Below are 18,672 nucleotides of genomic sequence, written 5' to 3'. Positions count from 1 at the left end.
TCCTGCTGGGATGTTTTCCTCTCTCCATTGTTTCCCCAGGGAGACACAGCCTAGAGTTTTATTTGTTTGTTTATTTATTATTTATTTGTATTTATTCCCCGCCTTGCCTGACAAGCAGGCTCAAGGCGGCTAACAGGATTAAATAGCATGACAAAAAATTAAAACAATTAATAAATATCATATCAGTTAAAACAAGTAAACAACAAGTTTGGAAGTCAGGCCCGTTTTTAAAAAATTGTGCTCGCCTTCTTAGAGGACAAAGTCTTGCAATGCCACACACTGTGCCAAGGGCCCCTGGCTTCGAGAGACTTTGGTTCCTGGGCCAGTCCTCTTCTGCCCTTGCCAGAGATATTTAATCCCTCTGTCATTCTCCCCCCTGCCCCAATAGGATTTATTTATTTGGTTTGATTTGTAGACCACCCCTCCCCTATCCACAGAGCTCAGGGCAGTGAACAACATTTCAATAAACACATTTACAAGTCAGATTAAAACAGTTAAAACATTAAACAAATTCCATGACTATTACAGATGGCGCTTAAAGGACCGATTTATATCCTAACCCTGTGGGGAAAAGAGGAGAGACGGAAGAGAGCAGGCTTGGTGGGAACCATTGCTGGCCCCAACCATAGGCCTCGCGAACACCCGCGGGTCATGAATCTCACACTTGAGGACAGCTGGATATCTTTTGGGCCAGCGATCACAGAAGGTTCTTCTCCCCAGGGTGTTATGCTCTTCTGGGGGTATACCAGGAGAGGCGGCCCCTACGTTGGTCCAGAGTGTTTAGGGCCTTAAAGGTTAATTCCAGAACCTTGAACTTGATCCTGTATTCAACCTGGAGCCAGTGCAGTTCGCGAAGCACTGGTTGAATGTGTGCTGTTAAAGGGTTCCAGTAAGAAACCGAGCCGCTGCATTCTGGATCAGTTGTAGCCTCAAGGCTAGCCCTGCGTCAGAATGAATTACAGTAGTCTAACCTCAAGGTTACCGTTGCGTGGATTATGCAGCTAGGTCAGGGTGAGACAGGAAGGGGGCTGAAGGCCTGATCTGGGGCAGCTGCAGAAACGCCAGGATAGAAACATTTTTATCTGTCCCTCCATCGATAAAGATGCATCCAGAATCACACCCAAGCTCTTGGCGGTTGGCACCAGTGTTAGGGGAGCACCATCAAGAGCTGGGAGTTAGTACCCCAACCCTGAGTCAGTCCCCCACACAGCCACAGAATCTCTGTCTTGGATGAATTCAGTCTCAGCCAGCTCAGTTTCACCATCCAACCACAGCCTCCAACCCTTTGGCCAAAATTACTGTGGTGGCATCCATCAACAGATATAGCTGGTTGTCATCCGTGTACTGGTGACAACCCAGCCTGAAACTCCACACCAGCTGGGCAAGGGGACACATATAGATGTTAAACAACATTGGAGAGAGGATTGCCCCATGAGGGACCCCACACAACAAAGAGTGTCTAGGTGTCACTTTCTCTCCTAGTGCCACCCTCTGTCCCAGACCCTGGAGAAACGAGGTAAGCCACTTCAAGGCCATCCCACGAACTCCTACATCTGGGCAAGGTGGTGGGTCAACAAATCATGGTCCACCGTGTCGAATGCTGCTGTCAGATATAACGATACAGCAGCGTCAACCTGCCTCAATCCTGCTGCCTGTGAAGATCACCTTTGAGGGCAACCAGTGCCGTCTCTATCCCATGGCCAGGCTAGAAGTCAGACTGGAATGGGTGTAGGGCTGACGTGTCTTCCAGGAAGCTCTGGAGCTGTTCCACCCACGCTCTCTCAATTATGTGGCCCAGAAACAAAAGATTTGAGACTGGGCAGTCATTGGCACGATCCGTAGGGTCCAAAGTTTCTTTAAGAGACGTATTATCACAGCCTCTTTAACACCCCCAGTAGACCCCTAAACTAAGGGACAGATTGATAGTGTCCACCAGGGGGCCCTGTATTCCCTCACAACTAGCTTTCACTAGCCATGACAGACATGAGTCTAAGAGGCAAGTGGTCGGCTTAACAGCACCCAGGATCCTGTCAACATCAGCCCTGGAGAGTTGGCTGAAGTTGTCAAGTACTGAATCCAAAGACGGCCAAGTGGGCTCCAGTTCATGGACTGCATCAATGCTGGCAGGCAAGTTGTGGTGGAGTGACAAGACTTTACCTGCAAAAAAGCTCCCGAAAGCCTCACAGTTAATGGCCAGATTACCAACATTTTGAGTTCTCTCCGTGACAGAAGTTAAAGACCTGATTATCCTAAATAATTGTGCCGGGCGAGAGCTAGCGGATGTGATGGAGACTGTACAAAATTCCCTTTTAGTAGTCGTCACCGACATCTCATAGGATGTCATAAACGACCTATAGGATGTTCTTGCAGTTTTGTCACAAGACTGTTGCCAGACTAATGAAGCATCCAAGCACCTCGCCATCTTTTAATTAACACCCTCAAGTCAACCTAGGGAAAATGAGAGGCGAAATTCTTCCCATTTTACAGAGAGAAAAGTGGTAAGTCGGTATCTGGGGCAAACTCCTGCTGGCACAGAAATATGAAACTCTGAAGTCAAACATTTGCCCCACCTTCACTGGGTTCAAAAGTAAAAAAAAAGCACTCACTAGGAACAGGGGTCAAATGTGGCTCCACCTTTCCTAGCCCAATTTCATGTGGGTAGAATTATTCCACTTGTTTCTGACACACATCTGCACTGGCTACCTGCAGCTGCTGGGAGTGTGAAAGAATTCCATGCCACTCCCTTCAGGTGCAACATGATTTTTCAGCTCCTGAACAGAGCAGAGTGAAGAGTTCTTGTGTTAACTCTGAATCCTGTACATTCTTGTACACACATATAATGCTGGCTAAATAAATATTACGAGAGGGAGGGCACCTGATCTTCACCACTTCTCCTGGGAGCAATAAAGCAAAAACGGCCAATCCCACACCAGAGGCGTGTCCTCGCCCCCCCCATCCCCAATGTCTTTTCTCCATGAGGGTGAATGGCGCCCATTTGTTTACCTATGAGCAAACAGAGATCAACAGCTTGGAGACTCCGTTGGGACTGGGGCAAAACTTTTCACATACCCAAAGGCTACTCTATTTTTATTTTATATATTTTTGATTTACATTCAATTTATATACCGCTCCGACCCTGAAGGGTGTCTGAGCGGTTTACACACAATTTCAAATTCCTAACTAGGGCCACATTCTTATAGGGGGGTGACAGCCAACCAGCACCCAGGCAGCAGGACTAGTTGTTCTTCGTCTCTGTGGGTGGTCAGCAGCTATCTTGCACTGTCGTTGTTGTTTTTACTCTATGAAACACAAGTTGCTTCCACACAGTGATTCTCTGCAGAGCTCTCATTACCACTGCAGAGTGTAATTTCAACTCAAACCCTGCCCCCAGTAGCTGCCACCTCCCCACACCACCAGAGGGTTTTTTCTGGGTTTTTTTTTTTAAACAACACCCAGTAATTGACAGATTGCTATAACATTAAGCTACAACACAATATGTCAACTACCGATTTTAAGCTAGAGCAATATATCAAATGACCATTTTTTTAGAAACCCTCCAATGGCTCAGGGAGCAGAGAATAGCAGTCACAGGGGCCGAGGTAAGGAAAATGGCGCCAATGTAGGTGCCAAAACGGGCACCTTCCCGTCCAGAGGGCATGCAAAACATACTTCGCGATCCTTCTGAAAAGACAATATCAGACTTAGTATCAAACTAAGATCGAAGCAGAGCAGAGGAAAACCTAGACAGACAGAAAACCTAGGCAGCAATGTCATGCGGATGCTTAAAAAAACAGCCCCGCTCCAGTTTGAATGCCAAACCGCAGTAAAACCTCCATGTGGAAGGAAACGGCTGAAACCACTTAATGGGAACGGCTGAAAATCAAGCTTGCTCCTATTTGCATAGCTCCACCCACTCATCTACATATCCTGCCTTCTTTCTCTTGGTCACATTAAAGCATGACATAACCTTGGGGACTGATGGATACACCAGTGTTATGCTTCTGTAAAAACTTTTCCTGAGTTTACCAAAGTTGTCCTCTTCATTCCTCCCTGCTCTCAGCGCCCCCCCCTCCGGTTCTGACCCCACTATCTCCCTGGTGTGGGTCCGTCTCGTCTCACTGCGCGCCCTCCCCTCCCTGGCGATATGCACATGGCTTTAATGTTTTTATTACCTGTTTGACTCGCTGCCTTATTGCTTCTCCCCTTAATGGGGCCGTAACCGTGGTAACGAGGAATAAACGGCCACCAGAAAATGAGATGATTAAACAGGTCACCCTGGCAAAACAAACTGCTCTTCTCAAGGCGGATGCACAGCTCATGTCTGGGGGGGGGGCACAGAGAACTGGCTGTAGGGGGGAGCAATGACCCCCTCCATCCACCACTCAGCCAGATCGTATTTATGGCTGGTTAGGCACTTCAGGGCCTATTGATATGTTTCCATGGCACTGCAGCCATGTTCTACGTGGGGATCCTCATTTTGCATGGAACAACCTACAACGCAGGCTGGGCATTTTCAGACATTCCACCACCCTTGACCTGTGGGGTCAGCCAAACATCCAGCTTTCCTGGGGATACCAGCTTCCACATTGGGTTTTATTTAGGCCACAGGTGGGCAAATCACCACTCTACAGAAGAAGAAGGAGCTTGGCCTGCTGGAGCTTCTTATCAAGTCCTCGAGCTGAGCACTGGCTAGTGGGCCAACTCTCCTGAAAAACTGGTAGACAGTCTGAGGGCCATGTGCCATTAAGAATAGAAACTGGCGGGTGCGATCAAAGAGCAGGGGAAAGCCTTCAGCGTCATACCCTCTCATGGTCTTCCAAGGAACATTCAGCTAACGCTTTGGAAACACAATACTGGAGAGCCAGTTTGGTGCCGTGGTTAAGTGCGCAGACTCTAATCTGGGAGAACCGGGTTTGATTCCCCCGCTCCTCCACTCGCACCTGGCTGGATGACATTTGGGCAAGCCGTAGTCCTGATAAGTGCTGTTCTTGAAAAGGAGCAGTTTCTGTCAAGAGCTCTCTCAGCCCCACCTACCTCACAGGGTGTCTGTTGTGGGGAGGGGAAGGGCTCTGAGACACCTTTGGGTAGTGAAGGGCAGGGTAGAAATCCAATCTCTTCTTCTTCTTCTAAATGGACCTTTGATCTTATACAGCCTAATTAATGTCTTGGAAACACTGGGGGCTTTTAGCCTGGACCATCATAAATCTGCTCTCTATAAATTCAGGTGGTGGTCTGAAGCAATAGAACAATTTCTGAGTCCAGTGGCACCTTTAAGACCAACAAAGTTTAATTTTGGGTATGAGCTTTCGTGTGCTTGCAAACTTTGTTGGTCTTAAAAGGTGCCACTGGACTCAAAATTTGGTCCGAAAGGTGCCACTGGACTCAAAATTTTGTTCTACTGCTCTCTATAAGAAAGTCTTAAAGTCCTCTGAAGTGCATTTCCTAACAATGGTGCTCCCCTACGGGTTCAGTGGGCATCACAGGGACCCCCAGGGGGTCCCTAGACAGATAAATCCAGAAGAAGGAGGAGACCGCTGCAAGGGCACAGTGGGATTAGTTAAGAAATTAGGCTGAAAAGAGGAATGTCAGCTGAGGATCACCTGAGCCAGTGTGGTGTAGTGGACAGAGCAGCAGACTAGCATCCTCAGCAACCCAGGTCCAAGTCCCCATTTCTACCAAGGAAGCTCACTGTCTGACCGTGGGCCTTTCACAAACTCCCAGCCTGGCCTACCTCACAGAGTAGTTGTTGTGAGCAGGGGTCATTTCGTAGAAAAAGAGCTAGGGGGACTCATTAGCATAACTCATTAGCATATGCCACACCCCCTGACATCACCGGAAGTGTGTCCTCCCCACAGCCGGCGGCGACCTCCAGCGGGCACCAGCAGGGAGCTTCAGGCCCCGCCCTCCCGCACCTCACCCGGGGGGATGGCGTCCCCCCGCGTCCCCCCCCCCAAATGACCCCTGGTTGTGAGAAAATGGAGGAGGGGAGACCGATGTTCTAAAAGCCACTTCGAGTCTCAACTGGGGACGGAAACGGGATATAAATACATAAACGCATGTAAATGCGTGAGCAGGGTTGCAGACGGGAGAAACCGTTTTAATATTCTGGGTGACTGAGACATGAGGCCTTGTTTTCTCATGTCAATTTCTCTCCATCCAAAATCCAGACAGCAAGGAGGCCAAAACCAGTTCGGAGCACCCTTTGTCGGTCGCCCTCTTCTGCGACTTGGCTGGTGCATCTCATGGCACAAAATGTTCTTGCAAAACAAAGCAAAATAAACGAGGAAAAAAGCAAACAGGTGACGTCACAAACGGTCGTCCTCCAAAGAGGCCCTGAGCGTTTGCCAAGATCCATATCCTGATCGTACCTGTCTCAAGACTGAAGATTGCCAGCTTTTGTTTTTTTGGGGGGGGCGGTTATTAGAAACTCAAAAAGGCGGGAGGGAACCAGTCAAGTGAAGCAGCTGGTACCGCCAGCCCTGAAGTTTGTAGCATGCTGACATGATCTAACGACTGGAAATCTGGACTTGATCAGGACAGCCATGTCCCACATGGAGTGATTCTCACTTATACTGTTTGGTTTTCAACCCTTGAAGACTTGCAGTTGAATGTGAGAAGAGAGATGGAGGTGTGAAAGACCAACCAATGGCGTGGAATCTGCAGTGGCTCATTCCTACATGCAAGTCACCAGGTGATGCTGGAACCAGAAAATATGAGAACAGTTCCTATTTTTATGTTAAAATGATGACAAAGGTGTTGAGTCACCTTCTTACCAACAAGCTCGTGTGAATCAGCCCTCATTGCATCTCTCCAGGCAAGTGGGTGGGTGGGGAATTGAGGCATTAATTCAAGGCAGTGGTCTTGCTTGTGAAGAGACTGCATTTCCTCAACATTCAAATCACAATATTTGTCATTTCCCCTTCCCGCCACCAGATAGCACATAACTTGCAACAAGTGTGCAGAACCCAGCCAAGCAAGCATCACAGAGCCCTATTGGACAGTGCCTGTAACATCACCTATAACAGGCAACACTGCCCTGCCCCATTCTTGGCAGTTTGCTGCTGCTTTGTTTCATTAAAACCTTTAATTAACTAATTGCTGTTGCTGACCATTTCCATACTAAAATTCTCAAGCATACAAATGATTTCTAACGAGTGTCCCAACAAAAGCTACCTTGTAAATCTACAGGAATGGCAGAAAAAAGTAAGAAGAGTATAAAGTCTGTCTAAAGACAACACCCTCGCCCATACCCACACACAAGAACTTCAGCATTTTACATGATTGCTCAGAATGGATGCCTCAGATCTCCCATACTGTCGACTTGGCATTAGAGACACACCCAGAAGAATAATACAGATAAAGCAAACTTTTTGCGAAGTTAATAAGAGTACGTGCATATTTGCTATAGTGGAAACAAAGCCGAATACAAACAGCTCCACTCCCATGGCCCCAGTCTGTTCTACCTGCAACACTGAAAACAGAACGCACCCTGTTTGGTGAGATCCCTGTCAGCGGGATAGGGACCTTCTCCCCTGCTTCCCCCCATAAACAAAGCTGCTTGTCCAGAGGACAAAATCGGATGGACAGTCGGGGCCTAGGATGGAACTCGACAGAAACATTTTCTCTAGTGCAGGGGTGGTCAAACTGCGGCTCAGGAGCCACATGTGGCTCTCGCACATATTGTGTAGCTCCCAGCTGGGCAAGCAATTTTCCACCTTCTGCTCCCACCCTCTGTCTATTTGCTTTCCCCCCACTTTCTTTCTTTCCACTTTCTTTCTTTCTCTCTTTCTCCCCTCCCTCCCCATCTCAAGTTAAATGTGTTCTCCAAGCCCCACCCCACCGCCCCAGCGGCTGGCTGGCTTGGCTTGGAGAAGGCATTTGTCTCTTTAAATTCCTTTTCCAAGCCAAGCTGGCATGGTGGGGTGTGTGTGTGCTGGAGAACACATTTAAAGTTAAAGGCATTTTCCAAATCCCTGCCCTGCCACCCTGCCTGCTGGCTTGGAGAAAGCATTTGTCTCTCCACCCCAAACCAAGCCAGGGGGGCAGGGGGGTGGGGGGGGGGGGGGTTGGAGAACACTTCTATTTGTTTTTTTTGTTTCTGTTTCTCTTTCTTTCCCCTTCTTTCTTTCCACCTCTTTCATTCTTTCCATCTTTCTCTTTCTCCCTCCCCCCTTCGCCCCATCTATTTGCTTTCTTTGTTTCTCTCTGTCTCTCTCTTAGACAAATATAATTAGCAAACAAATAAATATCATTGGACAAATAAATATTATCAATATCTGTTTTACCCCTTTTGTTTTTATTTTTGGCAGTCTCATTCAATGTTAATAAAAAAGCAAATTTGCATACTTTTCAATAAAAATGTGTGTGTAATATTTGTTCATATCTTGCGGCTCTCAAACATCGGACGTTTATTCTGCGTGGCTGTTACGTTAAGCAAGTTTGGCCACCCCTGCTCTAGTGGGTTCTCCGACATTCAACCTAGGCCCCACCCACATTGGGGTGGGGTTTAGAGACCACAAGCAGCAGCTGGAAAATTGCCACAGATACCATAGTAGAACTTCTGCTTCTCCCATGCAAGAAGGAACAAGGCTCCTAGGGTATTCAGGTTTGAACACACTGAGAACAGCATGGTGATTTGGTGGGACAGCGTGCACATGGGCAAACTGCACAGGAATGTCCTTGTGCATATTATGAGGTGCGCATGCAGGATGTGTGCCAGAGAGTGCCTACAAGTCTAAGCTACTCAGGAAGGAGAAAGTGTGCATTCCACTGTGGGAATTTGTTTGTTTTTTAAAGCATGTTTATTGGAAAAGTCTTCACATTGCTCTTGAAGCTTGGAAGAACAGCACACTCATCCACGTGAATCATTACTTCACACCCACAAAAAAAATGGGTAGTAGCAGCAAGAACAGGTGGCCTAGCCCCACCCCGTGGAAAGAAGCCCCACAGGGGAGCTGAGCCCGGAATGGCCTGCCATCCAATTTCATTCCCCGCACTTTGGGCTCCCAGAGCTTTCTTCTCTCCGCCCTCACTCTCACTCGAGCCTGCGAGGGCTGCTCAGCTTTTATCCCAAGCATGAAACTGCCGCAGGTTTGGAAACCCAAACTGCTTCCCAGCCTGGGGAATACTTTCCCTTTCTCTCCAGTTCTCAACAGCTGACACTGATCGGCTCAGCAAATGAGGCCAGGGATCCAGGGCAGCCCTGCCAGAGGGATTCCTCAAGTCTGCTAGAACCAAGTGATCCTCTGAAGCCACCAGGCCTGCCCGCCAAAGAACTTCCAAACAGAGTGAATCCTCTGCTGTTAACATCACTATCTTTTGCATTAGCATTATTCATCCTGAGCAACATTTCCACTTTGGTGTGCAAAGTACTGCAACATACGGCCGCATCTCAGCTGCCTGTAGTCAGCCTTGGCTTTGCCCTTGCCCGAGAAGGCCTGAAATACTGGAAGACCCTTCCAACACACACAGGAGTTTGTAAGTCGCTCTGAGACACCTTTGGGTAGTGAAGGGTGGGGGTATAAATCCAATCTCTTCTTCTCAGCCCCGCCCACCTCACAGGGTATCTGTTGTGGGGAAGGGAAGGGAAAGGAGTTTGTAAGCCGCTCTGAGACTCCTTTGGGTAGTGAAGGGTGGGGGTATAAATCCAATCTCTTCTTCTTCCTCTTCGTCTTATTTATTGGCTCCTATACCAACATCCCAACTGGCTGGGAGCTCTGCTCCTTGACTTAGTTGAATGTGAGAGAAGAGGTGGGGGCATGAACGTCCTGAATGTTATGAACATCTGAAGCTTCCTTGACCACTTGAGACCAGTGATCCATCCATTCAACTCAACAGTGCCTACTCTGATCCACAGTGGCATAGAAAGGTCTTGTCCATTACCTGCTACCTGAGCTCCTTTTAGGGACTGGACATGTGATCTTCTGCATACAAAAAGGTTCTTCCCAGCATCTGCTACCTGAGATCATTTAGATGCCAAGGACTGAACCTGGAGGCTTCAGAACATAGAGCAAATACTCTACCACCGAGCTGCAGTCTCTCCCTAAGGTTGGGGACCTGCTGCCAACAAGCCCTGGCTCATCCCAAGCCCAACTAGCTTTCCCTGCTCTTCTCAGCCCCGCCCACCTCACAGGGTATCTGTTGTGGGGAAGGGAAGGGAAAGGAGTTTGTAAGCCGCTCTGAGACTCCTTTGGGTAGTGAAGGGTGGGGGTATAAATCCAATCTCTTCTTCTTCCTCTTCGTCTTATTTATTGGCTCCTATACCAACATCCCAACTGGCTGGGAGCTCTGCTCCTTGACTTAGTTGAATGTGAGAGAAGAGGTGGGGGCATGAACGTCCTGAATGTTATGAACATCTGAAGCTTCCTTGACCACTTGAGACCAGTGATCCATCCATTCAACTCGACAGTGCCTACTCTGATCCACAGTGGCATAGAAAGGTCTTGTCCATTACCTGCTACCTGAGCTCCTTTAAGTGGAAACGCTAGGGACTGAACATGGGATCTTCTGCATACAAAAAGGTTCTTCCCAGCATCTGCTACCTGAGATCATTCAGATGCCGAGGACTGAACCCGGAGGCTTCAGAACATAGAGCAAAAACTCTACCACCGAGCTGCAGCCTCTCCCTCAGGTTGGGGACCTGCTGCCAACAAGCCCTGGCTCATCCCAAGCCCAACTAGCTTTCCCTGCTCAGGTTGAACACTGGCTGCCATTAGGAGAGTTAATGTCAGTTCCCAGACTATCAAGTGGGTTCGAAAATGGCCTACTTCATAAGGATGAACACCACAAGGACTGCCAAGACATCTGTAGAATGCAAATGCTATTTAAACAAACAAACAACAACAAGAAACAGGGCCGGGTGTACCCCACTCTTCCACAACTGGGCTATCCATATCCCACAATTCTGTAGCGGTGCCATCCCAGTGTGGAAAATGCAGAAACACAGGGCATGTAGCATTTGCCCTCTGGATTCAACTGGCTATTTCCACTGATTCCCCCTTCATAGTGCAGCATTCTGTGGAGATCTGTGGGCTGTGGTTATTAGGGGGGAGACAGGAAAGTTCCATTTCACCGCTGGAAATTTGTTCTGGCTCTTACTGAACTTTTAACTAGAACTTCGTGAAGGTCCACAGAACCACCTCCGAATAAACACAGCATTGCTGGCATGGTCCTGGAACCTCACAATCCCATTTTGCTGAAAACCACATAGGGCTAATGGTAACGTATCCCTTTTCCCTACGTTTTCAAGAGCCCCAGGACCTGGCTGCAAGTATTCCGTTGTGCCATGTCAACACAGAATCTGGGCACAGAATTACCAGCAAATCCAGGCACTGAACGTCAGCACCTTTCTTGCAACCCCACAGCACAAATGTGGGCCCTGGGGGAGGATGTTTGGGGCAGCCCCTCTCTCACGGCCTTAAGCTTGCAAAGTCTCCATGGGATAGTGATGCAAACACAACAGCTAATAAGTTCCCCCCTCCTTTGCTGTCCAAGTGTCACATTCCTCTGGGAGGGGTCTGGGTCTGAGAGAACCTTCAATCCTAAAAATTAATGTTACCTGTCTTTGAAAGCTCCTTCTCCCCCCCCCCCCAATTAGTTTTCTCCAGGGAAATCAGTCTAAAAGGGGGCAATAGAACAATGTCCCCTCTTTCTTTCTCTCATTCTCCCTCTCTTTCTCTCTCTCTTTTTTATTAGCATTTGTGGAATTTATTCCCAAACTCTCCTAATCTTTCGTACACAACCATTTGATTTGCATAACCCAGCCCCCTCTCATAAAAACTGGCTGCTAGTTTAATTAAAAAATGTAAATTTGCTGTCATCTCGGGGCCTGGTGAATTAGGACGACATCGGCATTTTTCATTGCTGAAGACGTCCAAATTGATCCGGTCCACAGTGAGGGTGCATGCGTGTGTGTGTGCGGGCACACGTGTGCAGCGGAACAGGATTGTGACCTGTGGGTTCTAACTAAGGAAAATCACTTTTGCTATTCCCTCTTTTTCTGGTTCCCAAATTGGCAGCCAGAGTGCAGATGGTCCCTGTGACCACATACGGATCGTGTGCGTGTCCACTTTAATGATGTCACCCTCAGAAGCTGCCAACTTGTCTGGTGCCTCAAGATGACAACAGTTCCCTTCATCTTCACTTATCCTTCCTTCCAAAGAAAGACGGGGCCAGCATGATTCAAACTTGGGTTCCCAGAACAGAACCTTGGTAAGATGGTCCCATTCTGTGAAGAGAGAGATGGGAGCAACGGTGTGTTGCCAAGTGCATGGAGCTCTCTCAAAGGAACCAGGAATAAATAAAAGAGGAAGGAAAATTCAACTCCTCTCCCCTTTCCCCCCTCCCTATGGAAGAGATCTTCCAACGTAAAGCAGAACTTCTCTGGAAAAAGAGTCCAGTAGAACTTAAAGACTAACAACATTCGTGGTAGGGTACGAGCTTTTGTGAGCCACTGCTCACTTCTTCTCACGAAAGCTCATACCCTACCACAAATTTTGTTAGTCTTTAAGGAATTACTGGACTCTTTTCTACTGCTACAGACAAACTAACACCACTACCCATCTTCATTCTTCTCTGGGAAAGAGGACCTTCTCCTAGGTTCAGATGTCTTCTGAACATTCACAATCCGCCTTCCACGTTTAAGAGAGAAGCAATGTTGACCCATGTTCCCACTGGACAAGAAGGGAACGCCACATCCTTTGTGCCACAGATTACAGATATGGCAATGGTAGACCGCTAGTTAAAAGCATGCTGGCGGGCAAAAGTGTGATTCTGCCCATTTTTTAAAAAAACCTTCTAAATTGTCAATAGGAAGAAATCAGCCAAGAAGCACCCAGAAAAGCATCTTAGCTAATATCAGGGCTTTCTAGGCCTCATGTGCCTAGTGGTCATGCGATCCAACATAATCTCTTCAGGTTATTGGTTCCAGTGTAGTCAGAAAGCTCTTCTGTTCATTAGAAGGCACAGGATGTAGCAACACTGCTGATACTAAGTAGGCCTTGGACCCAGTCAATGCCTGGAACGGAAACCTATGTAGTGTTGGATTTGAACAGGGGAGACCCCAGTTCGAATTCCTGCTCACCATTGGGCAACCTTGGGCCAATCATTCTTTCACAGCCTAACCTACCACACTGGGTTGTTCTGAGGATAACATGGAGGAGGTGGAGAACTGTGTGTGCTGCCCGAAGCTCCTTAGAAGATGGGTGAGATTAAAATGTAATAGTGATTAAATAAATAAAGACACTTTTGAGTTTCATGGTCGAGGACAAGCAGAACGGAAATGAAAAATAGTATTTCCGACCAGTGCCACTCATCCATGTTCACAAAGTTCAAACAAGACAGGCCATGAGGAGGGTTATTCTGGGTAATGCCTTCCAAGATAGGGTAGTCATGTTGGTCTGAGCAAGATTCAATTCCAGTAGCACCTTTGAGACCAACAAGAAGGGAGTTGTGACTCTGGAAAGCTTACCCTTCCAAAATCATGTTGGTCTCTAAGATGCAATTGGACTTGAACCGAGACAGGAATGCCTTTCTGCTTTTGGTTTGCTAAAATCAAAGCATGGGCAGGAGGAAAGCTTTTCGGCTGGACTTAAATATGCAGTGGACGGGATAAGGTAAGAGAGCTAATGTCGTAGCAGGGTGCTTGAATTTAAAAGAGACCCACATATCTGAAATGGGTTCCTATTGTTCGGAGTCTTCCCCATAGAAGTGGACGAGACAGAGGAAGAAAAGCAAAATCACTTCAGGAAATCTTTCTTTTCTTAAAGAGAAGGGATCAGGATAAAAGTTATAGCAGCTCTTAACAAAATGCTGCCCTGTAAGATTTAGTGCTTAAAGTCACCCTCAGATTTCCCACTCTTGATCCTGTGCTAAGGAACTTTAAAAACAAAACAGTGAAACAGTATGAAACTGCTATCTCTGGATTTCTAAAAGAAAGAAAGAAAGGAACTACTACCCCATAAACACTTTAATAACTCACCCACCCTCTCAGCTTTTATTTGTGTTCTACAAGAAACAAAGAATTAACTCTTATAAAGTGTCCCTGCCTGCTCACATGCAGGAGATCCTGACTTCCCATAGCTAAGCAACTCTTTTCAAGCCAGCCTGGACCGCTTGCATGCAATGCACGCTCTCTGCTTTGGTGTTTGAACGTATGAAGCCGACTTCTCCCGAATGAGACCACGGTTCCATCTAGACCTGGACTATCTCCTCTGACTGGCAGCAATTTCCCAAGGTATTGTGCAAAGGTCTTCTCAGCACCTGCCACTCAGGACCCTTTAACTGGAAATGCCAGGGATTGAACCGGGAGCCTTCCACATGCAACACGCATGCACTACGACTGAGCCACTCGTCCTTCTGTCAAGTGATAATCCCCGAGAGGCCTAACGTTACCAAGAGAAAGGCCTTCGGTTGTACTATGAAGGAAAAAGACAGTTTCCTATGGAAAAGCCACCAAGAAAGGGGAGGCACATCAGTTCAACACTGTCAAGGTGACCCAAATTCTGCCTTGGCAAAAGATGGCTCCCAAGCCCCACTGAAGTTAAGCACCTGTGTTCATTTAATTTGCATAATTTACTCTTGCTTCCCCTAGTCCTGGGATGAGGCAATGAATTAAAGGCCCTGAAGTGCCACCCCCAACCAACAGAAATTCTACACAACACACTTCAGGCTTCTGCGATACCACCAGGAGTTGCCCACAGACTTCCATGCCTAGCATGACAGCCACAAGGACAAGAAACTCATCTGTCCTGTTAATGGCAATCAAGAATGTACCCAAAACAGAGTGAATCATAGGATGAAGAACTTCAGCAGTCTACGCCACGGAGATGGTGGAAATGTTGTTTGCCAAGCACGTAACTCCTTGAAGGGATGGGGTGGACTTCATGTGGCTTCTGTTTGTTTACATGACTTACTAGAGATGGGCCTGCTCCGCCTTGCACTGCAGCACTGGTATCAGCTACAGAGAGAGGAAGTCTGTCTCTCCTCTGGAAAGCAGAGGGTCCAGGACAATCCTTCCCTGCTACTCAACGTGATCTTTCTTGAAAAGAAAAAGCAACGATTGTTCATAGAAAGTGTGCAAGCACTACAGAAGAGAGACGCCTGAAGTTCCTCCACAGAAGTACTGATGCCTCCGACTGCTGAGATGATTCGTGCAAAAGGAAGCCGACAAATCCCACTTTAAGCAATCTTGATTACCTATGGACCCTAAATGCAACCAGTATACTGCAAGGCAAACGCTTCTGCCTTTCGTTCTCTTACCTGACACTTTTTCAGGTATGGCTCAAAGGGTATTGAGAGAACCTGTGTCACAATGACTCAAGCAGATCGGCAGGTCCTGACGAGAGATAAGCGTTCCGATGGAGCGAGGCCATTGGCCCCAGAACACAACGGACGGGTTCACCCACACGGAGACTGTAATGCTGACTTAAACACAATTCCCAGATGCTCATTTCCATGGCTTAGCCAGTGTCCCAGACTTCCCTACATGAGTAGCGATGATCCAAGTTGCCTGCACATGCACAGAGGATGCCTTCACGTGCATTGCAGCTCGGCTGGGGGGGAAGGGCCAACAAACTTCCGGCCTTTCTTAGCTCAATATTAAATGCCAAAGGATGACTGCAGTGACAATGGTACACCAAAGGAATCCCACTGACCCATTCCCCAAGGGAGAGTTTATTGGAGAGAATAGTATAGCTCCCACCAGCAGGGGGAGCTGCTTTCCCAAAATGGGGCTTTAGTGAAACAGAGAGACTTTGGAAATGAACCCACTGGGGCTGGAAAACATGGCTAACATTGTTTTGAACCTGAATAATTAAGCTTTTCCAATAGTACTTTAAGAGAGGAAAACCCTTTTCTCCCTTTAAATTAAAAATTCCAACCTCCTAGAGGAAAACAAAACACAGCCACATCCTTAACAAATACATATCAAGCCTACGCATTTAAAGCCCTTGACCTAATAAAGAACAAAAACACACCCAAGACTGGATCATTCCAGACCAACATTTCAGAACAAAGCACATTAAACCCTTCCTGATGCTTTTAATTCCTGGCAGAATAAACCAATATTTTTTTTAACCTTAAATTTAAAAAAAAAACACCTTTCATTCTTTTTTAGACCAAAATAACAGGTGCAAAGTTGAGGCCAGTCAATCATCAACTATTTTATTACAGCCACAGAAAGGGTTTCAAACATGCCAGATCCCGGGGGGGGGGAGCTGCCCCACAGATAACAACGGTGACTCGTTTGTGAGTGCAAAATGTTCACGGTGATGAGAACCTTAGTAAACTCACTCCACGCAGGCACACTTCAGCTCCCTTTTCCCCTGCATGTGCATTTAAAAGGGGGCCTAAACCCACCCACCCCAGCATATGTCAATACTGAGCCGGGAACCAGGAAGTGGCAGCTGTTCTGGATTAATTAACACAGTGTGAAGAGGTGAAATTTTGTGTTTATGGAGGCACGAATCCAATCTCGGGGGTATATGTGTCCGAGGGGGTTCCTCTGTACCTGCCAGTTCTAAATTCCAGGAAAGGGCAGTGAAATGTAAACCTTGGCACCCTTTAAGCTTACAAATGCTGCTCCCAATCCTCCATGACAAACCCAAACGACACCTCTAATAAGCTTTGGGTGGACTCTAAGTCACTGCTCCATGATCCCGGGTTGTGCACAGGCCTATGTATCGCTCTGCCTGAAGTAGTTTGATGGCAGGCCACAGTGCCCCCCCCCCTCCACTCCAGACCAGACTTCTAGGCCTGAGTCGTGGGAACCTCAGCGAGGAACAGCCCTCTCTCCCTCCAAGCTCTCCTGTGGCCTCTGATGCCCCCCTTGCCCTGCCTCATAAACAAAAGCAAAGAGGGGAGGTGGAGCCAGAATGGGACCCCCCCCATGGATCTCACAAGAAAAAGAAGAAAACAATCCCCTCCCAGATCCAGCCAAGGTGCGAGAAAAGACTCATTAAATGTAATGAGCAGCCTCCTCATCCGTCACCGGCTTGTCCCAAATAAATTAAAATTCCTTTTCATTTAGACAGCGTGCTGGGAACCTGACAAGCAACCTTTACGGACAGGATGGCAGAAGCTTACAGAAAGAAAGGGGGAAATAATTAAACGGGAGGGGGGAATAATATTTGAAGGAAGAAAACAAACACTTCACAGCAAAAAGAAAGAAAGAAAGACAAATGCATTTAAAATCCCCGTAAACTTCCTCCTTTTTTGTATGCTGTCACTCCCCCCCCCTCCGTGGGGCCTCACACAATGCCCAGCTCTCATTAACAACAATGCAAACAGATCTGGGATCAACAGTGTGCCCCTCTTCAGAGGGATCCCCTCCCCAGCTCTTTTCCTTTCTCCCCAAAAATATGAAGCTGGGGGGGGGGGGGGTGTTCGGGAGAACGCGAGGAGACGACTTCCGTAGAAGCACCAAAAGAAAAGTGAAACCAGATTCCGGCTGTCACCTAGCGCCGCACCTGACCCCCCCCTCCCCAGCCGGCCTGGCCCCCTCCCATCCTCCGGGTCATCAGTCTGCAACATCCCTGAGCATCTCTCTCTTTTCCAAAAGTCCTTCTGGAAGTTAACATGAAGCAGAAGCGATCACAACTCCCCCCCCCCTTTACTTATCAAAGTGACAAGTGATCCATCACGTAGGTCAAACGAACTCCCCCAAGTCAACACACACACACTTCCAACCTTCTTTCTCTCGCTACAGCCACAAATTTCGTAGAAGTTTTTCTGAAAAAGAAGGTGGGGGACTTTTTCTTTTCTTAAAAGACCCATCTCTCTCTCTTTAAACTGAAAGGGGGAAAAACAAACAAACCTTGAAGTCTGAGTGAAACACGAAGCTGATCAGCTGTGCCTGCTGGTTTTATTAAACTAAAAGAGAAACTATTTATAGACCGGGCGGCCCAATCGGACAGACCGGGGACGGGACTGGCCAGGCGGGCGGCCGGCCGGCCGGCGACGAAAAGCGCTCGCGGGGGGAGGGGGAGGAAAGAGGGAATGAAGCAAAAGAGAGAAACGGGGAGCTAGCTCACACTAACTCAGCTTAGAGGGAACACTGCCCAGGACGGCGAATAGGGTGTGTGTGTGTGTGGGGGGGAGTTTCTTCCCCCCTCTTTTTTGTTGCAAAGTCAAAGGGCGGAAAGCAAACCAGCCACAAGCCCCCCCACCACGACCACCCCGCCGGGGAACCCGGGAAAAGCACGCTGGTGCGGCACTTACCATAGTCGGAGAGACGAAAGCCGAATTCACTTAAATAGTCAACTTTCATGCTACTTAATTAATACCGAATGGCCCCGGACGGCTCCCCGAGTGGCAAGTTGCTTCAAGCGCCGGATGGCATGGCTCCTGACGGACCTGCCTGGGAATCCGCCGGGGCACCCGGGAGTTCAGCGGCGGGCGGCGCGCAGGCAGGGGGAGCGGCCGGCTGTCAAAAGTGAAGGTGATTGGCAGGCGGGCCGGCCCCGCTGGCCCCGCCCCGCCGCCCGGCCTCCCCTCCTACTGGCTGCAGGGCAGGTGCGAGAGACCCGCCGCCCGTCCTGCCCGCCTCGGTCCCCTCGCCGCCGGGCGGGCAAGGCAGGCGGGAGGGAAGGGAAGGGAAGGGAGGGGAAGGCCGGCCGGCTCGCAGCCAGCCAGGCACGGGGCTCTCGCGACGGGGGGGGGAAGGCGCCCGCGACC

At 48.4% G+C, this 18,672-nt stretch overlaps 1 protein-coding gene across 1 annotated transcript in view; it reads right to left on the bottom strand.

The window, feature by feature from the left end:
- Window positions 1–18,354, bottom strand: part of CASZ1 (castor zinc finger 1) — a 127,017-nt gene extending 108,663 nt beyond the window's left edge. The window contains exon 1 of the mRNA XM_015427827.1: window positions 18,217–18,354. Coding sequence (XP_015283313.1) covers window positions 18,217–18,265 — 49 coding nt within the window. The 5' untranslated portion in view covers window positions 18,266–18,354. The remainder of the gene's footprint in view (window positions 1–18,216) is intronic.
- Window positions 18,355–18,672: the final 318 nt, after the last annotated feature.

This window comes from Gekko japonicus, unplaced genomic scaffold, assembly GCF_001447785.1.
Source record: "Gekko japonicus isolate JY-2015 unplaced genomic scaffold, Gekko_japonicus_V1.1 scaffold586, whole genome shotgun sequence".
In the NCBI taxonomy this organism is placed as follows: Eukaryota; Metazoa; Chordata; class Lepidosauria; order Squamata; family Gekkonidae; genus Gekko; species Gekko japonicus.
This window is presented reverse-complemented; position numbering and strand designations above follow the sequence as displayed.